We start from the raw sequence: 21,567 nt of genomic DNA on the forward strand, positions 1-21,567 counted from the left end.
TATATATATATATATATATATATATATATATATATATATATATATATAAATATATAATTTGTATACAACTTTTTGTTGTACAAAATTCTACTAAAACATACTACTCACAACTTGTATATAACTTTTTGTTATACAAATCCGGTCAAGCACATACAACTCACATGTAACTTACTTACAATTATGTTACTTTTATGTATTTTATATGTAGTTCGTACGTCCGATATATATAATTTTTATATCTTCCTCTTCGAGTTTTAGTCTGAAATTTCAAATAGAACTAACTCGAATCTTCGTCAAACTCCCTCAATATTGATATATAAACTCCAAAGGATATTACTAATCATTTGCAACAATCTCCAATCTAAAGAAATAATAATTTTGTAAAATTAAAATTTTGAATTCAAAGCTTGAAAGCTTTTTAATGACTGTCAACGAATTTATTAACGAAGTTTACGTACAGTCTAAGGTGTATAGATCTCTCTATTTAATAGCAATGGTAAGTTGTTAACTATTCCCTGCCGATTTCATCCTCTTGAACTTTTGCCGACAACACCCCAACTTCTGGAGCGCATCCAGTTCAGCATCTTGGACAATTAGTATTGTTATCTTTTGGAAGTAAACCTATTATGACAGATATTTTTACTTGAAATTTCGGTCCGTACTTTAAAATTAGATGATTCTTAAGGTTAGCGAGTCCAGGCATATGAAGTGTAACGTGAGTGGAAGAAAGAGAGAGATCACGAAGGAAGATCGGAATCTAATTTATTATTTTGTCTATAATTGATAAATATGTGTTTGTTAGGTAATTAAATGAAAACCTTACTAATAATGATAATATTTAGCTATAGGTAAAAAATTCTAAATGGGAAATGAGTTGTCCTCGGGTTCTATTCCCGCTAGAGTTAAAGGGTGTTAATAGTTTGGTTCAACCGACTATTTTATAAAATTTGTACCATATCAATTTTTTGATTATTTTATTATTTATAATATCGTCCCAATCATATTGGTTTTTTTCCGGTATTTCTTTAAATGTCATGTAAAATTCACTAGTAAAAGAAGAATGCAACAATATACATACTTTTATAGGACTTAGCAAAACTCTCTAAATAATTTTAGCGTTTAAATGATGATGAATTAAGAAAACATGAAAGATGTCTAGAGTATAGATCCATCAGCTATTCTACGATAACATAAAAGAAACTAAACAAAGACAAAAAAAAAAAAAATCACACGAGTAGAATGATATTAACCAAGCTGAGACTCAAGAATAAAATCTATAGAAGATTAAATATTAAAAAAGATAAATCTAAATAGCACGAAAGGAAATATATTCAATATATTGTAGTTTGCTACTCATAATCGCTAGAATACTTTGTGTCTTGCTAGTGAATATGCAGGAAATAATTTTGTTTCGGCAGGAGTAGCATAATAGGTTTGAGAATTAGAATTTTGATTTTAATTACTTGTTGGCTTGTAACCCTTTTTTATAATTCTAAGGCCGAAGGAAAAATTTAATGCTTTATTATTTTTAAACTTAATATATAAATATACTTTACATATGTAAATTTATTCGGTATGGTTCAATATTTTTTGGGTGTACTTTAATAAAATAAAAAAATTATTCTATTTATCGGTATGGTCCTAGAAACCTACGATTTTATTTTAAAAAACCTAAAAATCCATTTGGTGTCGTTTAGTAAGTTTTTAAATATTCATTGACCCTACGTAGACTAGAGTATTTTTTTTCCAATCCAGAGAATAGTCTCCTTAGGGTGATTTTAGGCGCCATTTCCTCTTCTCACCACTACTTCCTTCTGAAGAGAAACCCAAACAAAAATGGCGTCTTCCTCTTCCAAAACCCTAATGGATCTATTCAAGCAACCTGCAGCAAAGCGGCTAAAACGGGTCTCCTCGCCATCTTCCGCTGACAACTCCTTCTCATCTTCATTGTCGGGTGAAGACGGCGGCAACAAAGACCCCAAAAATACAATGCTCACGTCCGAGCAAAAGTCGAGAATGGAGTTCAATAAATCGCTTGCAAAGGCCAAAATGAACCTCAAACTATGCTCTGATAAAATCTCCAAGTTAAACGCAAATGGTCTGTTAAATATTGCTCCTTTCACTTTTCTTGAAAAATTATATTTGGTTCCATTAAGATTGTGTATTTACTAACTTGGTCCTTATTTTCACTTGAAAAAGCTTGTTCCACTTTCTATTTTGTGTTGTTTTTTCAGTTACTTGGTAGATTGTGATGCATTTTCAATGCCACGAAAGGTTTGAACGACCACATTTTAACTTCATCCACTATTTTACTCCTCTAGAAAAGCAATTTTCAAATAAGAATCTGACTTCTTTCTCAAGAAATATTGAATAGATTATATTTTCACGCTGCCTATTCTGGTTATAAATATTGAAGTGGGCAAGCAAACTGAGTGCGAAAGAGTAGCTGATTTAAAAGTTTTTGATGTTTGGACATATATTTGTGGTACATGTTCTTTTTTCTTTAATGTTTAGATGTTCATGTTGTTAGCAGAAAGAAAAACACATCATTGAATTGGATGAATTTCAAAATTACGACAGCAAACCAAGCCACAAGATAGTTTAGGCTCTTGTGCTGTAGCTTGACAAAAGAAAACATATTTTTTCTGCAGTATTTATTAACTACTTGTGAGATCAATGTACAAATTGAACATTTTCTTCTTATACTTGATATTTGATTTTTCTTGTGAAAGAGCAAAGTAGGCCTTCAGTATCAATAGTAAGATAGCTACTTGCAGACCAATTTGTTATATTCACTCTTTGTTTTAAGATGTCGCTCTATTTTCTGTTTCATATCCTTTGGTTAAACTGCTTATTCCTTGCTAGGCACTGAAAAGGCATCTCTTGTGTACCAACTGTTAGGTGATGGCGTAGGATATGTGAAGTTAGAGGAACTGTTGGTTGAGGAGACATGGTTGGAAGCACTGCCAGGGGAATTTCAGAAGCCCTATGCAAAACACTTGTGCAGATTTGTTGAAAAGGAAATTAGTGGTGGTGTCCCAATTTACCCCCCACAGCATCTGATTTTTAATGCTCTTAATACTACTTCATTCGACAGGGTAAAGGCTGTCATCATTGGACAGGTAGAGGTTCTAGTTTGAAGGTAGCATTCACATGTTACTAATAGTATGATCTCAAGGAATGACAACCTGTATAGACATTGGTTTGAATTGAATGCAAACTTTACAACCTTACCCAAAAAGAGACAGTAAACTATTACACAGCACAATGCACATGTGATAATTTGTTTTTAGTTTTTGAAATGCAACCATCTGAAATATCAAGATGTTATTAAGTTCCTCCATTTAATGCATTTGATCATTTAAAACACCAAAGTTCTCTTAACTAAAAATAAAATACAAAAGTTGCTTTGGTTCTCTTAGCAAATCTCCATTAGCGATTTGTTTTTTCATCTTCAAGAATTCGGTAATGAAGCTACACTGATATTTGGAGATATTTTAGCCTTCTAGAATCATTTTTCTAACTTACAGCAGCATGATCCTTTTTCAATGTGATTTCAGGATCCGTATCATGGGCCAGGTCAGGCAATGGGCCTCTCTTTCTCGGTGCCTAGAGGTGTGAAAGTCCCTTCAAGTCTGGTGAACATATATAAAGAACTTAAGCAAGATTTGGGTTGTTCAATACCACTCCATGGAAATTTGGAACAATGGGCTTTACAGGTGCTTCTGAACTTCTTGCTGGAACTTTTCATCTACTTTATGAGTATCATATTAATTTGGTTTTTTCTACTGTGCTTTACTTATCAGTTTGTTCGGTCAAAAGCAACGAGTTGTTACCAGTATGTTAAAAGGCGTTTTCTGGGCGAGCCCCGGGGCGAGGCAAACCAAAAATACCCCGAGGTGATTGTGGGGGGCGAAAGTCTCAAGAGGCGTACGCTTTGCAATTCGGGGCGTACGCCCTCGCGTTGAGGTGCGTTTTTGCATTGAGGCATAAGCCCAAGAGACTTTTTCAAATTAAAATAAAATTTGCTGAATAAATTCTTAATATAATACCCAAATTCTCAAAAGTCAGCTTGTAATTACTCAAAAGTTTTAAAAAGGAACTGAAACATTAAGTTTAAAAGTCAAGACCTTTTTTAAGTTGCCAGAAGCCCTAATTTATGGTTTTCCCAACTCTTTATCTTGTCCGCTAGTCTGCTACTATCTCCCAAAAGCAACAAACGGTCATTTTTTTTGCAAATACAAAGAAAACTCCGTTCTCCTCCATAGCAACAAGTTCAAAGTCCAAATTGCATATTAGTCATCCTTTTTGTTCCTCCATGTAGAAAACTTTATTCTTGTCAACTCAAATTACTTGTGCTTGTAAGTAGAATATAATGGATTATTTTGACTAGTTTTTTGTGGGGATGGTGCACCTCTATATATATTTTTCACTTATTTATTGCTTTCTTCAATTTTTATGCAATTTTACCTATTTAAAAACATTTATTGTCATTATATTATTTTATGAAATATTAAAAATTAAATGTTCATGGGGCTTACGCCTCGTGCCTCGGGGCTTACGCCTCACTGAGGCATATGTAGAACGCCTCGCCTTACGCCCACGCCTTTTAAAACACTGGTTGTTACCTTGACAGTTTTCACTATTAGTCCTTTGACATATTTTATACATGGTGTGATATTTGAAGCAACAACAACATACACAGTGTAATCTCAGAGTGGGGTCTCGGGAGGGTAGTGTGTAGAGGTAGAGAGGCAGGTGATAATTTATGAACCATGGTCATAATTCTACCACTATCCACTTCTGATCTCTTTCACTTTAACTCATGGAAATTTATCGTTGATATTTAAGCAAAAAAGTGACAGCATGATATTTACTCTGTTTTGTTTACTGAACCTAATATTGCCACTGATAAATGAGATCGTTACAATTCCTGGTTATTAACTGTGTAACAGTCTGCAAATGGTTTCAACTTTAACTTTCAAGATAAACTTATCAAAGATCCTCAATTTGTTCTGTATCAAGACCTCATCGTTTTTTAAGAGTTGGGGCCAACTATCGAGTACATGGTGATACTATCGTTTCTTTACATGATAGTGCTATAGTGGTGGTTCTTATCTCTAAGTTGATATTTATGTAAGCTTATTTGATAGAAATGACAATAAGTAGTTTAAAATTTGAAACTTGTGAGTTTTGGTAAACCAAGACAATACAGTACATGGTACACCCTGGGTTTACAAAGACTGGTGGCATATTCAGTGCTAAACTGTCACACAAAGCCGTATATCGTAGAAATCCTCAACTTACACCACTCCCGCGTAGCTCTGGTATTAGGAAGAGATGTTCCGGCTTACTTGCATACTTGAAAGCATGCTTGCTTCTTGTTAAGGTACCAAGATTTCTATTTAGAGCATACTTAGCCTAGATTAGTACTTAATTTAAGCAGGAAATTTGAGTTGTTCATGATTCATTATTAAATTTCTGTAAAATTAAACTGATGCTTCCTGCCTGTTTATTCTTCTCAGCAGCAATAAATTTATAAACCACTTTCATAGCCTTTTATGGCCCAAAAAATAAAAAACTGATGTCATAGCCTTCCATTTTTTTCTTCCTTTAAGTAATTCTCTGACATACACCATTTTGCTTTATAGGGTGTTCTGCTTCTTAATGCTGTTCTTACAGGTAAAACTTCCACCTCTTCAATGGTTTTATATATTGGTCCGCACGCATTCCTTTTGGATTTTTTTCTTCTCATTGCTTTTTGAGACTATATTTTATAACTATTGCCTATTGCCACAAATGTACTTGAGAAGATTAATTTCAAATGAAGTAAAAAAAAGATTAACTGAAGTAATATCTCTGTATTTCTCTCTGTCTCTTCCTCTCTAAATAAATCAGTTAGGGGTGATTATAAGATCTGAGAATTTGATTTGGGGAAAAAATAAGAAAGTCATCGTCAAGTAGGTAGAAGAGTGATTCAGAACTACTTTCAGCATAAATTTAGATGTTTGTACTAGGTTGAAACTTGAAACATCTGTGCCTACCGTATCAAATTCGCTGTATTTTGTAATCGTATTGTTAGACTATCTGTCATATTTCAGGCTTTATTTATGCTCAATTTTATTTCCTTCTTTTTAGATTGCATGCACATGACTGAAACATAAAGATTTACAGACGTGAAGCCTATGATAAAGAATTTGCATTATATTGTCATGAATTGCTTTCTGTCTTGTCCCATGATGCGTTGGCGGTGCTCCATAATACTGTTGGAAGTCCTTCAATTCCTTGTACTATGGGGCGCCTTGGTCTTAGCTGCACTAACTTACAAGCACTCTTGTGCCATCGGCCCACCTATTAGTGGCCGCCCATGTGCATGCCACAAACAAGCCTGTCGTACGCCTTCAACAACCAACTATCAATATTTAACGCCAGGACATGCCACAAGCAAGAGAACAAAAAGCAACGGGGCCTTGCTTCGCTTAAAGCGTGAAGTGTGAATGAAGCGCTCCGCAATTTTAAAGAAAAAAGAACAAAATAAACCTTGCACATGGACGATATATATAAGCAAATGTTTAATTTAAAAACTAAATAATAGACAACACAAATTCCTACAAAGGACAAACAAAATCAAAAAGTATAAAATGGATCATCATCTTATTTTTTTTACAAGATTGTCAAAATCTCTAAGTCCATATCATCATTATATTGCTCATCATCTTCTTCGTTTTCATCTTCATTTTCATCAATTAGGGATAGACTTGTAGCTACATCTTTTCCCCTCCTATTTAAGCTTGAAGTACTACCCTTAAACCATAAATGTTCTCCTTCGCTTGCCTCTGCAACATCACCCCAAGTGAAGTTAGAATCTCCGTCAAATACTTCTTCATGATTTTCAGAGACTCCTGTTAGCTCTTCATTAGTCTTATTAGTATTATCCAAACACATTGGATTTATTTTTTGCAAGCGTTGTAACAAACGCCTCAATATTCTATTGTATTTAGTGAACACTAGATCATGAGATTCTTTAGGGTTAGTCTAGTTCTCTTCGTAGTATGAATCTACGAATAAGTTATGACAAATAATTAGTAAGAGTTAGGACAATTGAGATACAATTTAGTTATTCAATATACTCAATCGTTCTTCGTACATATTCAAACATGCTCTAATTCCTTTCACATCCAGATGAGCTACAAGTTAGACCTAAAACTTTGACAACAAACTTTTTTAACTCTGGAGTGGGAGAACCATATTGCTTTCATAGTTCAACTGTCGAAGTAGAACAAATATTCAAAAGTTAATATAAAGAAATAACTTAAAATTTAAAGCTATAAAGAAACATAGAAGCACTCACTCACTTGGTGACCTCTTCTTTCTTTGTCTAACAACCATTAGATATCCAAAAAGTCCCTTAACATTCTTGTAAGTACTAATCTGCTCCGTTATCTTATGTTGCTCATATTCATCAAGACCAACTTACCAACAAAGTCGTAGAATCACTTTCACACTTCTGCATTTAGTAAATCCTTCTCACAGTTGTCATAAAAGAGTCTCGGGTTCTAAACATACCCAGCTGCATGCATAGGTCGATAAAGTTGCCCCGACACCTTATATCAATGATCTTAAAGACTTTTATATTTCTTTTCATCACTAAATGACGCTTGAATAACCTCCTTAGCCCTGTCCATAACTTCATAAAGGTAGCTCATTGATGATTTTTGCTCCTATCCACCAATCATAGTACTTTAAACAAAGGACCACCAATTTTTAAGCATGAATAATATTATTCCAAAAGGTAGGAGAAACAATAATGTTTCCAGCTTTCTTTCCAAATGCACTAGTTGTGTATTTTGATGAAGCGAACGACCTTCTCATAATGTTCTTTTGCAAGTGCATTCTACGGAAGATTAAGAAAGCTATAGCAAAACTTATCTTGGTAGGTATCAAACTTCTTTGTTGCGTGAATCTCCTCATTATATTCAATAAAAGCCTTTGACTAATATAAGAATGCACCCTAACAACCTGAACAAAAATTGTAATGGAGGGTCTTTCCTTGAAAATATCACGGGATATCAAACTATACAATGCGTTGCATACGGAGTCCACTAAAGGTGCGGGTACACCCTTTTCAACTATTACCCGCTTTAATATTTTCACTAGCATCATTCATAACAACTTGAACAACCTTAGTTGGTTCAATGTTCTCTATAATATTCCTAAACAAGGAGAATATTTTGATGGAATTAGTAGAAGAGTCGCTAGCATCAATGGATTCAAGAAACAAACTTACTTTTGGAGAATAAATTGATGAAATTAGAGGTCCTTATCTAATTAAAGAGGTGGAAGAGACAAAAACATTGTGGAGGATCATAAAGGAGAATGGAACAAGTATGGATGTTCCATTATGATGTATAAATGGACAACAAGAAATGGAAAAATGATCATCAATGTGTTGATGAATTCTCTGAAGGAAGCTTGTTTCTTGAATCCGTTCATACTAGTGATTCATCTACTGATTCCATCAAAATGTTCTCCTTGTTTGAGAACATTATAGAAAAAATTAGAGCAGATAAGGTTGTTCAAGTTGTTATGGACACTGTTAGTGAAAATATTAAAGCGAGTGATGAGTTGTAAGGAGTGTATCCGCACCTTGGACTCCATGTGCAGCGCATGGTATAAATTTGAGACATTTTCAAAGAAAGACCCTTCACTACAATTTTTGCTTAGGCAGTTACAATGCATTCTTAAGTTAGTAAACTTTTATTATTAAATATGATGAGGAGATTCACACAACAAAGAAGTTTCGTGATACCTGCCAAGACAAGATTTGCTACTGCTTTTTTGACCTTGCATATGATGCCCTTGCAAAAGAACAATTTGATAAGGTTGTTCACTTCATAAGAATACACCACTAGTAAATATGGAAAGAAACTGCAAACATTATTGTTTTTCCTAACTTTTGGAATAATGTTGTTCATGCTTTGAAAGTCGATGGTCCTTTGATTAAAGTACTTCGTTTGGTGGATGGGGAGCAAAAACCACGAATTGTCTACCTTTATGAAGCTATCTATAGGCTAAGGAGGCTATTCTAGCATCATTTAATGACGAGAAAAAATATAAAAAAGTCTTTGAGACCATCGATAAAAGGTGGTCTGATCAACTTCATCGACCTTTGCATGCAGTTGGGTATGTGTTAAAGCCGGAACATCTTTTATGATGTGAGAAGGATTTACTAGATGTATAAGTGTGAAAGGGATTCTATAATTGTAGTTGGTCGCTAATGAAAATGAACAACATAAGATAATTAAGTTAACTAGTAGTAGACTAACCCTAAAGTGTCTCAATGATCTAGTGTTCATTAAACACAATAGAAAATTGAGGCATTTGTACGATGCTCGCAATGTAATTGATCCAATTTGTTTGGACAATATTGATGAGGTTAATGAATGACTAATTGGAGTCTCAAAAAATCATAAAGAAGTATTTGATGGAGATTCTAATTTCACTTGGGGTGATGTTGCGGAGGCAAGTGGAGGTGAGGAGAACATTATGGTTTAAGGGAGAGTACTTCAAGCTTACGTAGGAGGGAAAATGAAGTAGCTACAAGTCTATCCCATAGTTGGTGAAGATGATGAGCAATACAATGATGATGATGGAATTAGAGATTTTGACAATCTTGTAGAATTTTATGTTGATCCATTTGTCCTTTAGTTTTGATTTTGCTTGTCCTATGGAGGATTTTGCCCAATCTACTTTGTAGTTTTTGAATTGAACATTTGCTTATTTATATTGTCTCTTTGCGAGGTTTATTTTGGTCTTTTAAAAAAAATTGTGCTTCACTTAAATGAAGCGAGGGCTTCACTTCACGCTTTAAGCGAAGCAAGGCCTTGTCACTTTTTTGCGCTTCAAAATCACTAGTAATGAGATAGGTTTCTATTTGTACATTTATACAGATGCTGGACATTATATGGACAGATCACTTACACCAGAGTTTGCTGTTCCACAAAAAAAAAAGAAGGAAAATCTTGCATCATAGTTTGATTCCAATCCAAATTTTCAACATTTTACATAGATAATATTTGTCTCCTTTGTTTTCCAATCTAATGTGGTTGTTATATCTACCTTAATTCACAAGTTAATGCTGTCAGCTACATTTTGATATTTTTAAAAATTAAGATTTCTGACACGTATTTCGGAAAGGAGAACTCCCTTTTTTCTCCCTTCATTCTCCTTCTCATTTGCTCTTGAATGCTTTATCATAATTATTATTTCTTTTGATCGGTATAGTTATTAATGCTTCTTTTCCATGGCTCCTCATTGTTGTTTCTGGCTGTTTTTTTTCATTACTGTTGTGCTTATGTTTCACCGAGCCGAGGGTCTATGGAAACAACCTCTCTATCTCAACGAGTAGGGGTAAGGTCCGCCTTACACACTATTCTCCCCAGACCCCACTATGTGAGATTGCACTAGGTATTTTGTTGTTGTTGTTTGTTGGTAAAGACTAGCATTTTATATATTCTAAAACCAGCAAGAAGAAGTTGCTGGATGAATGCTTTATCATGTTATTTACTTTTCTTTTTAAGTGAAGAGAAGTAGTGATACTGCTTCTTGTCTTCTACTAATCACTAGCATTTTGAGCCTTTTCTTTTTCCTGATATACTTTCAGTTAGGCATCACCAGGCAAATTCTCATGCAAATAAAGGCTGGGAGCAATTTACAGATGCTGTCATCAAAACAATTTCTCAAAAGAAAGAAGGAGTTGTTTTCATTCTGTGGGGAAACTATGCCCAAGCAAAAGTCAGGTAGTTCATCACAAGCCTGCTAATACTCTATTATGTATGTTAAAAATCTGATCGATAATCCCTACTTTATAATAGTTAGTCTCAAGATGACTTAGTTGTATTATGGGCATCACTTGTAGTCTTTGCCTTTGATGGAACTATATCTGCAACTTTAGATGTTCAGTGTGTTCAGTACAAGGATAGGGAAATGATCTGTAAACATTTTTGAATGTCTAATAGTAGACTTCAGGTTAAATTTTAGAATTTCCTGTGAATAAATCTCTTTGCTTTGCTTCCATCTTCAGCTTCTTGCTGGTACTTGAGGAGAGCCATTTGATTTAACCATTAGCATCTAGTTTAACTAAATATTATGTGCATTGATTCTTAACTGGTGGACCTTGAAGAGAAGTAGAAGTAGAGCATGTATTTATCATTTGCTTTCAGAAGTTTTATGACTGAAATTCTTCACTCAAGCTTAGATCTCCAAATCTTAAAATTACCCCCTGCCAAGGATTTTGTTTATAAGTTTTCCGTTAATTCTTCAGTATCATCAGAGTGGTTGCACCTTGGGTCAAACGTGTTATATATCCCTAAAGTGATGGCATCTTGAATATTTCACTGAATATTCTTCTTCTCACCAGTCTTACTCAAATTCGCAGTTTTAGATTAAATGTAGAATGCCATCATCCAAATCAGTGCTCTTATTGAAGGGTGCATGAGGAACTCTATAGAGAAGGTGCACCAGAATATCATCCGAACTGGTGCTCTTTTTGTTCAGGTCATACTTTTTGAAGAGAAAAACATATTGCACTTGTATAGTTTCTTCTAACCTGCTCGAAATTTCAGAAAAAATAGCTGGTCATTCTTATCCCCCAAACCCCACTTGTGGGTTACACTGAGCTTGTTGTTGTAGTTCATATTCTTCTTGAGTTGGAACAATTTTGTTATGTTATGTTTTTTCTTTTTTAAGAGAAACGGTTACACCATCAACACCGGATTAGTAGACCTATTTCACTCCCTATAATCCTTTCTGATTTTTCCTTTCCTTGTCTTAGAAATAACATGCTGCAGATTACCTGCAGCTAGTTGAGGTGACACCCCATTGAGTTATACCTGGTACAACTTTAGATGTTAGGTATTGATTTTCCATTTTTATTCTGAAAAGGTTAAAGTTTATGATTCAGGTAATTGATTTGGATGCTTAATGAAGATTTCTCAAAATGTCTTTTAGTTTCTATCAAAAGCTCAAATTTAAATTTAGAAGCACTGGAATGGAATTGGGCTGTTCGTTTCTACTTTCTTGAAATTGATTGGAAATTCTGCTGATGAGGTTCAAATGGGAAGTCACAAACCATTCCTTTTCCCTCCTAATTAATCATTTTCAAACCTTTTTACAGGTTAGTTGATGAAACAAGGCATCATGTTCTCAAATCAGCACACCCTTCTGGTTTGTCTGCAAACAGAGGCTTCTTTGGATGTCGGTGTGTTTCCTTGACAATAGAAACTCATTCCAACAGAAATCTCTAAGCATTTCATGCTTTTTGTAAATCCGAGTGCTGTAATCATGTTATATCGGTTTACTTGTTACTGTTGCATTAAATATTTACTTTCTAAACATTCCTCATTATGTAATAAAAAATATGCTCATGGAAGGGGGAGGGACGACAACATGAATGATGCATAAGAGCAACCAATCTGCCTTTTTATTTGTTTCAAGAGCCTGGTTTCCTCTGAAATCACAACTTCTTTTCTCTCCCACCCACAAAAAAGACAGGGAATTTATATCACGGCGATCAGTCAAAAAATAGGTTATTTTCTTCGTCATCCATGATTTCCTTCTCCTGTCTCCGCTCCTTCTGATTTATTCTTTATTTGTTGTGTAAGAAAAAAGAAAAAATTATGGATCAGCTTATCGTCAGAATCTTCCTCTGTAAAATGATATGATATTTTTTGCTCTTGTTTGCATGGGGCAGGCAGCTCACATGATGCCCAGAAATAGTAATGTGATTGGATGAATTTCTTTTGCTAGAGTGCAGTTGCATATGGTGTCACAGTGGCCAATATCCAGCCATTTACTCATTACTTGGGGAGATGCCATCTTCTAACATGAGATTTCTGCGGTTTTTCTGTAATGACATGCTTTAACGTTCCCAAGCGTGCCTTAGTTTTCTTTAATTGTTGACTGATACGTTGTGGTAACTAGAGTATGAATAAGGTCCTCTACAATCTCCCCCCCCCCCCCCCTTTTTTTTCCTTTTCAGCTGTTCATTTCGCAGATATGAAATATATCCAGATGTGCCTTGGAGCCTGGAGATGGTCTTGATGTGGCATGTTTAGTTCTCTGCTTACATTATGAAGTTTCGTGCTTAAATTGACTAGAAGCTAATATCAAAACTGTTTTTCATGCCTCCTATGGTAATTACTTCTGCAGGCATTTTTCACAGACAAACCAACTTTTGGAGAAGATGGGAATACCTCCCATTGAATGGCAACTATAAGCTGCTATGCAAACATCTCTTTCGGAATGCTACTGCCGCAAGAGTTTGCCACTAAGAAGTGATTCTTCTAGGTATGTATTAGTCATTGCTTGACCAGAACCGCTAAGAATAATTATTGTATGATATCCTCATGTATATAGTAGCTATGTCTGGTAACTTTGTTTGCGATCCACCTTTTGCCGTTTTTTTTGTTGGGTTTTTGTGTGTGTGTGTAGGGTGGGGATAAAGTAGCTAACTTCTTTCGTAATCGGCTTTCATTTAGTGCATGCTTTTGGTTGGCAACTGTTCAGCAATCTATTCGGAGAATGATGATCTTGTGTCTTTTCCTGAAAAATTATCCTGTGAAGTGGAATAACGATTTTGCAATACTTCCATGATGTATCTAATAACATGGGGAATGACTGTTGAAGATGTTTTGGAGGTAGGGTTGCTTCCATTTTTGTGAAGGTTGATCCTTAAGTTGAACAAATTATGCTTTATTGATTATGCTCTGTGTGGTTTACACTGATCTACACGAGTCATTTTCAGCATACGTTCAACACTGAGATCAAGGAAAATAGCGTGGATGTTCAGAATTTTGTTCTTAGATATAGTGATGAAATCTTTTTGAGGTTTCTGGACATACATTGATTAAAGTTTTCAAAGGTCTCTTTCTATTGTATCTGCTGCCTTATTAGGCTACTAAAATTGCTGACTAGCACGCATAATTCATTGCTGCAGGAAGCCTATCTTGGAACGTTCTTGCAGTAAATGGAAATTCGGATATGGTTTTGCTGCTTCTTCCTATTTTTCCATTCTCCTGTCAAGGTTTTTAATTTGGTTCCTGATATTTTGTTATACTATGTCGGCAGCATGTATATATACAACTGCTTTCTTGTTATCAAGACGATATACTTATAGTTGTTAAAAGGTTAACTAAATTGTGTTTTCTCATTCTATCGTATTAATTAATTTGATTTTGACTGTAATGGATCCACTTATTCTCCTTTTCAACACCTTGATCCTTGTAATTCGTAAAATCGAAAGAGCTTAAATGTACAATTTATCACTTTGAACCTTTTGTTTTTTGTTTACATTTATATTGTATCTGCATGTGCAAACAAATAGAGCAGAGCCTTTAAGAGCACGCAGCCGGCTCAATGGCATATGGTACAACATGCTTGAGTGCCTTTTACCTTTTTTGCTGTTAATATGTTGACGTCTTCATTTTCTCGCTTAAAAAAAGTATTACTTTATTTGCACACAATGTTTACTAATTTACCTTGGTTAAGCAATAAATTACACTGAGAATGAGTATAATTACCCAAGGTTTGGTGATAATAATGTGTAAAGACATGTATCATATTGGATTGATTTAAACATTAGGTGCAGATAAATATTTATTACTAATTTTTTTCTCTTTTGGGTAAGCGTTTTGAAATTTCTTTAAACATTTGCATCAAGGTGCTAGAGTACTCCAAAGGCTTAAATATAGTCAATTAAGGTAGTAAAACTCTTGCATAGCAAACAACATAGAACTCAGGAACCCTAGATATAGTCAAGATTTGAACAACAATAGCTAGACTCGTTGTATGATTGAACTAAATTTTTTAAAAGGTGTTTCTAGTGTGACTTTCGGGGCATAGTAAAAATGCAACTGGGTCGTACGCTTAGGTGTTGGGTGAGCTTTTGTCTTGGGGTGTAGCTAGCTAGATTGGTGACTCACCACCCAACATGTCACGACGTAAAATCCCAATTACTGGGCCGTGATGACACCTAACATATGCTTGCTAACAAACCAATATTAGCATAATAATTAAGCAGCTTAACAATTTAAAAACACAATAATAAGAAATTAAGATTGAAATATCCTGAAATGCGTAATAAATCCGAAACTCTCGTCGTCTAAGATTATTCCCAGAAATTGGTGTCGCAAGTACATGAGCAACTAGAATACTACATATAAGGTTTGAACTAAAATACAAAACTGTCTGATGCAAAGTAAACAACAATAAAGATAGGAAAGGGACTTCAGGGTCTACAAACGCCGTGCAACACTACCTCAAATCTTCTCGAAGGAAGAGTCTGAGGATCACCACTGAACGCCGCTGGGACCAATACTGGGATCTGCACAAGAAGTGCATATGTATAGTATGAGTACAACCGAAATCATGTATTTCGTAAGTACCGAGCCTAATCTCGACGTGCTAATGACAGACTATGATAAGATACTCACTAAAAACTTGTACGAGTAATAAGTAGGAAAACAATAACAAAATAGGGAAAAGAATACCAACACGATTGACAGAACAACAAATAAATGACAGAAGGCCCCAAAATATCATCTCAACCACAATCTCACACAATAACACGATAGCGGGATAAAACAACCAAGAATGACCATGATTCATTATTTCCGTTACGGCGCGCAGCCCGATCCCCCCCTCCCACACACACAGGTTCAGGTTTTAACAAATATACAGATACATAAACATAAATTTTTACAGGATAACATAAATATGAAAATCTTGACCAAAATAAAATAATCTCAAAAAAAAATAATCTGACCAAACAAAGTCTAAAAAATAAATGCCTACTAATTTATTCTAGGATTACTACGTCTAAATTCAGTAATATATATTCTAGGATGCCTACTATATATATAAACCTATTAAGACGAATCTCACAACGCAACATAAAAAAGGAACTAAACCCTAAACCCTAATACACATAAATCCTCTAAAACAATCCAATATAACATACTAGAATGAAATAGAAGGAAGTAAAGACGAATAAGCAAGTAAAAGCATGAGACATGTAAAAACAACTATCTAATAACATGTAAGAACATATAACAAGTAAATGCAAATAATAAATAAAGGCATGGTTAAGTGGGAGCATGTAACAATTAAAGACATGTAATAAGTGAAGGCATATATTTAACAAGTAAGAACATGTGACAAGTAAAGCACATAACAAGTAAAAATATAAAATTAATGAAGACATGGTATAATTGAAGACATGTAATTAAGAAGTACACCCCGCATGCTTGAACCCATGATAACGTATATACACCGGTCACCTTACATATATGACATCCCCACACATAAATCACGCAACACATAGACCAATCAAGTCCTAATTCTCTCAAATCAAGGTTAACTACGATGCTTACCTCTTTCCGGAACACAATCAACAACCCAACACAACTTTTCCTTTGGAACAAACTTCCAAACTACCTGAATCTAGTCAATTGTTGTTCAAACAAGTCAAAACAAGCTTTAGAAACTAATCCCATACGATAAAGGTTCAATCTTTAACATAATTAAAAATGTTAACAAAAAGTCAACCCGAGCCACGTGGTCGAAATATGAAATTAAGATCAAATTCCGATTCATTCACCTCCGAACCTGGATATGTAATTTATTTCGAAACTCGACCACAATTTGAGGTCTAAATTTTAATTTTATTAAATTCCTAAATTCTACAAACCCCCCCCCCCCCAAATTTTTACCCTAAAAATCTTAGATTTGATGATACAATTCATGAAAAAGTAATGAAAATTAAAAAAAATAAGTTAAAGTTACTAACCTATGATGTTGGGAAAAAATTTCTTTCCAAAAACTGCCTCCATGAAATCTACGTTTCAACAATGGTGTAAAATGAGTAAGTCTCGAAATCTCGAACTTTTACCAGTTGTAGATATCGCAATTGCGAACTCTTGATCGTATATGCGATGTTCGCAAACACGAACCACTGTTTGCAAAAGCAAACAATGTCTGAGCTCATAGATGTCGCAAATGCGACAACACCTTCGCTATTGCGAAGGTCCCTTGCCTCGCAAAAGCTAACCAAGTTTCGCATCTGCGAAGCTCTTCCTACTGCCCAATGTCGCACATGCGACACATTAGTCGCAAATGCGTGAACCCCACCTTCACAAAAGCAACTCTGTCATTACAAAAGTGAAGTTCCCAGTCCCAGTCCCACACTGCAAATGCGAGCCTGACTTCGCAAAAGCGAAGCTCGCATTTGTGAACAGGTCATCGCAAATGCGAGACCTACAGACCATGCACACCACAATTTCTCAGCAAAGCCAAAACTATCCGCGATGCATCCGAAACTTTCCCAAGCCCCTCAGTCTCTTATCCAAACATCCACTCAAGTGTAATAACATCATTCAAACTAGCTCGCTAGATCAAATAATCAAAACAACATCAAAATTCAAGAATCGATTATTAAAACTCAAGATTTTCAAGTTCAAAACTCCCTTTTCCAACATTTTACATAATGCACCGATATGACCTCGGATCGACCGGGACCCCAACCAAATATGCGTACAAGTCCAAAATCATCATACGAATCTACCAAAATTATCAAAACAGGCTGTTTACCAAATACATTAACCGTGGTCAACTCTAGTAATTTTTTAAAGTCAAAAACCATATTTTTTTCCTTCAAAATTCACATTTTTCGGAAATCGACACGGACCACACATGTGAGTCATAAATTGTCATATTGAGCTATGGAATTCTCAAAACATAGAAAAGGGAGCTAGTACTCAAAATGACCTATCAGGTCGTTACATTCTCCATCTCTAAAAGAAACGTTGGTCCTCGAATGAATATAGAAATATACCTGGACTAGTAAAAAGATATGGGTATCTACTCCTCATATAGGAATTGGAGTCCCATGTAGCCTCCTCAATCGGCTGACCTCTCCAATGCACTTTCATAGAAGGAATATCTTTGGATCTCAATTTCCGAACCTGCCAATATAGAATAACTACCAGCTCTTCCTCAAAGGTTAGATTCTCATCAAGCTGCACCTTGCTGAAGTCCAAAACATGTGACCTATCTTAATGGTACTTACAGAGCATGGAAACGTGAAATGTCGGATGTACCCCCGCTAGGCTAGGAGGCAATGCAAGCCTATAAGTAACCTCCCCAACTCTCTCCAAGATCTCAAATAGGCCAATAAACCTCGGGCTTAACTTGCCCTTCTTTCCAAATCGCATCACGCCCTTCATAGGCGAAACTCAGAGAGAACCTTCTCATTTTCCATGTAAGCCACATCTCGGACCTTTCGGTCTGCATAACTCTTTTGCCTGGACTGAGCTGTACGAAGCTGCTCCTGAATCACTTCACCTTTTTCAAAGAATCATGAGCCAAGTATGTGCCCAATAATCGAGCCTCACCGAGCTCAAACTAACCATTTGGAGAACGATATCGCCTCTCATATAAGGCCTCGTATAAAGCCATTTGGATACTCGACTTGTTGTTGTTGTTGTATGAAAACTCTGCTGCATACAGAAACTGGTCCCACTGACCCCTAAATTCCATAGAGCATGCTGTCAATATGCCTTTAGAATCTAAATGGTCCGCTCGGACTGCCCGTCCATCTGAGGATGAAATGCAATACTCAGCTCGACCAACGTGCCCAACTCACGCTGCACAGCTCTCCAAAAATGTGAAGTGATCTACATGCCCCAATATGAAATGATAGAAATGGGCTCACCGTCCAGGCGAATAATCTCCCGAATGTAAATCTGAGCCAACTGCTTTGAATAATACGATGTCATCACCGGAATGAAGTGTGCAGACTTAGTCAACCATTCCACAATGTCCCAAACATCATCATACTTCCTTAAGGTCCGTGATACGCCTACCACAAAGTCCATAGTGATGTGCTCCTATTTTTACTCCAGTATCACCAATTTCTGTGTCAACCCACCTGGTTTCTTAGGTTCACACTTCACCTGTTGACAATTCAAACACCGAGAGACATGTCCAATATTATATTTCTTCATATTCCCCACCAATAATGTTGCTTCAAGTCACATTAAATATTCGTGACACCTGGGTGAATGGAATACCGTGAACTTTGAGCCTCCTCAACGATAAACTTTCTTAACCCATCAACGTTCGGAACACAAACCCGACCTTGAATCCACATAACACCATTATCCCCAATGACCACCTTCTTAGCACCACCCTGCTGGATTGTCTCTTTCAATGCCAATAAGTGAGGATCATCAAACTGGCGAGCCTCGATGCGCTCCAACACAAGCAAGAATCCTACCAGGCTCCGAAATGTCCAACCTCATGAACCGGTTAACCAAAGCCTGAACATCCATGGCTAATTGCCTCTCCATAAATGGTAAAAATGCCAAATTACCCATGCTCTTCGCCTTCCTACTCAAGGCATCAGATACCATATTGGCCTTCCCCAGATGATATAATATGGTGATATCATAGTCTTTCAATAACTCTAACCATATCTGCTGCCTTAAATTAAGAACATTCTGCTTGAATAGATGCTGGAGACTCCATGGTATAGACATCACATGGCACACTGTAGAGATAGTGCCTCTAAATCTTGAGCGTGTGAACAATGGCTGCTAATTCCAAATCATACATAGGGTAATTCTTCTCATGGACCTTCAACTGACGATACATGTAGGCAATCACCCTACCATCCCTCATCAATACAACACTAATTCCAATATGTGATGCATCTACACAATGTAAGATCCCGAACCTGTGGGCAACACCAATACTGGGGCTGTAGTCAAGGCAGTCTTGAGCTTCTGAAAGCTCTCTTCACACTCATCAGACCATCTGAAAAGAGCACCCTTCTAGGTCAACTTGGTCAATAGGGCTGAGATAGATGAAACCCCTTCCACAAACCGACAATAGTAGCCCACCAAACCCAAGAAGCTCTGAATCTCTGTAGCTAAATTAGGTCTAGGCCAATGCTGAACTGCCTCTATCTTCTTAGGATCTACCTCGATACCCTCAGAAGACACAACATGACCCCTAAAAGGCAACTGAGTCTAACAAGAACTCACACTTCAAAAACATAACATAAAGCTGACGATCCTTCAAAGTCTGAAGTACAATCCATAGATGCTACTCATGCTTGTCCCTACTATGGGAGTAAACTAGAATATCATCAATAAAGACGATCACGAAGGAATACAAGTAAGGCTTGAACACTCGGTTCTTCAAATGACATCATTAAGAATTCGTAATGACCATATTGAGTCCTAAAAACCGTCTTAGGGATGTTTGATGCCCTAATCCTTACCTGATGATAGCCAGATCTCAAATCAATTTTGGAAAACACCTTAGCGTCCTGAAGCTGGTCAAATAAATACATCAATCCTGGGCAATGAATACTTGTTCTTGATAATGACCTTGTTCAACTGCCAATAATCAATGTACATCCTCATAGACCCGTCCTTATTTTTAACAAATAACACCAGTAGCCTAAGGTGAAAAATAGGTATAATGAATCCCTCCCTTGTCAAGCAAATCCTGCAACCGATCTTTCAATTCTTTCAACTCAATTAGAGCCATACGGTATGGTGAAATAGAGATAGACTGAGTGCCCGAAACCAAATCAATGCAAAAGTCAATATCCCTGTTGGGAGGCATACCCGATAAATCTGTAGGAAACATCTCCAGAAACTCCTTCACAACTGATACTGAATCTATAGAAGGAACCTTTACGCGAGAATCCCGTACATAAGCAAAATACGCCAAATACCCCTTCTCGACCATACACCGAGCCTTCAAATATAAAATCACTCTGCTAGTGGAGTGACTGAGAGTCCCTCCATCTAATCTAGGCAACCTCGACATGGCTAAAGTCACAATTTTAGCATGACAATCCAGGATAACATGATACGGGGACAACTAGGAGTGGCAAATGGGCGGGTCGGGTCGGATATGGTTCGGGTCGAAAATGGGTAATGAAAAAATGGATCAATTATCCCACCCGACCCATATTTAATACGGATAAAAAATGGGTTAACCGGCGGATAATATTAGTTACCCATATTATCCATGGCTTCTTGTATATGATTACTTTTGGGAGAATTCTTAGTCTCCCTAACTTGAGGAACCCCCAATTTGAGGCTTTACAAATATAAAAGTTAGACTCATTGATTATCCATTGATTACTCATTGGTTATCCATTTTCTAAATGGATAATATGGTTCTTATCCATATTTGACCCGTTTTTAAAAAGTTCATTATCCAACCCATTTTTTAGTAGATAATATGGGTGGTTAACTATTTTTTTAACCATTTTGCCACCCCTAGGGACAACCAATCCATACCAAGAATGACCTAAAAATCAACCATATTCAGCAACAGAAGATCAATTAAAATATAAAACCATTAATAGCGACAACGCAAGATCGGTATACATGATCAACTACTATAGAATCTTTAATTGGTGTAGACATAGAAATAGAAACATCAAGAGAATCACGAGGCATACTCAAATGTGAAGCAAAATATGAAGAC

The 21,567-nt window shown here is 36.0% G+C and overlaps 1 protein-coding gene across 6 annotated transcripts; it reads left to right on the plus strand.

Annotated features, from left to right (window-relative positions):
• Positions 1-1,751: 1,751 nt before the first annotated feature.
• On the plus strand, positions 1,752-14,027 carry LOC104220731 (uracil-DNA glycosylase, mitochondrial). Of its 6 annotated transcripts, none has more exons than XM_070172022.1 (9): positions 1,752-2,098; positions 2,866-3,122; positions 3,561-3,719; positions 5,652-5,682; positions 10,664-10,799; positions 12,176-12,259; positions 13,210-13,347; positions 13,539-13,697; positions 13,805-14,027. In XM_070172022.1, the coding sequence occupies exons 1-7, from the start codon at positions 1,837-1,839 to the stop codon at positions 13,274-13,276; spliced, it is 996 nt and encodes a 331-aa protein (XP_070028123.1). In that variant the 5' UTR covers positions 1,752-1,836; the 3' UTR covers positions 13,277-13,347; positions 13,539-13,697; positions 13,805-14,027. The 6 variants fall into 6 exon arrangements, with proteins under 6 accessions (XP_070028123.1, XP_009769957.1, XP_009769956.1 ...); XM_009771655.2 differs by having other exon boundaries at positions 13,997-14,027; XM_009771654.2 differs by lacking the exon at positions 13,539-13,697 and having other exon boundaries at positions 13,997-14,027.
• The last annotated feature ends 7,540 nt before the right edge of the window (positions 14,028-21,567 follow it).

Source organism: Nicotiana sylvestris, chromosome 4 (assembly GCF_000393655.2).
Source record: "Nicotiana sylvestris chromosome 4, ASM39365v2, whole genome shotgun sequence".
Taxonomy (NCBI): domain Eukaryota; kingdom Viridiplantae; phylum Streptophyta; class Magnoliopsida; order Solanales; family Solanaceae; genus Nicotiana; species Nicotiana sylvestris.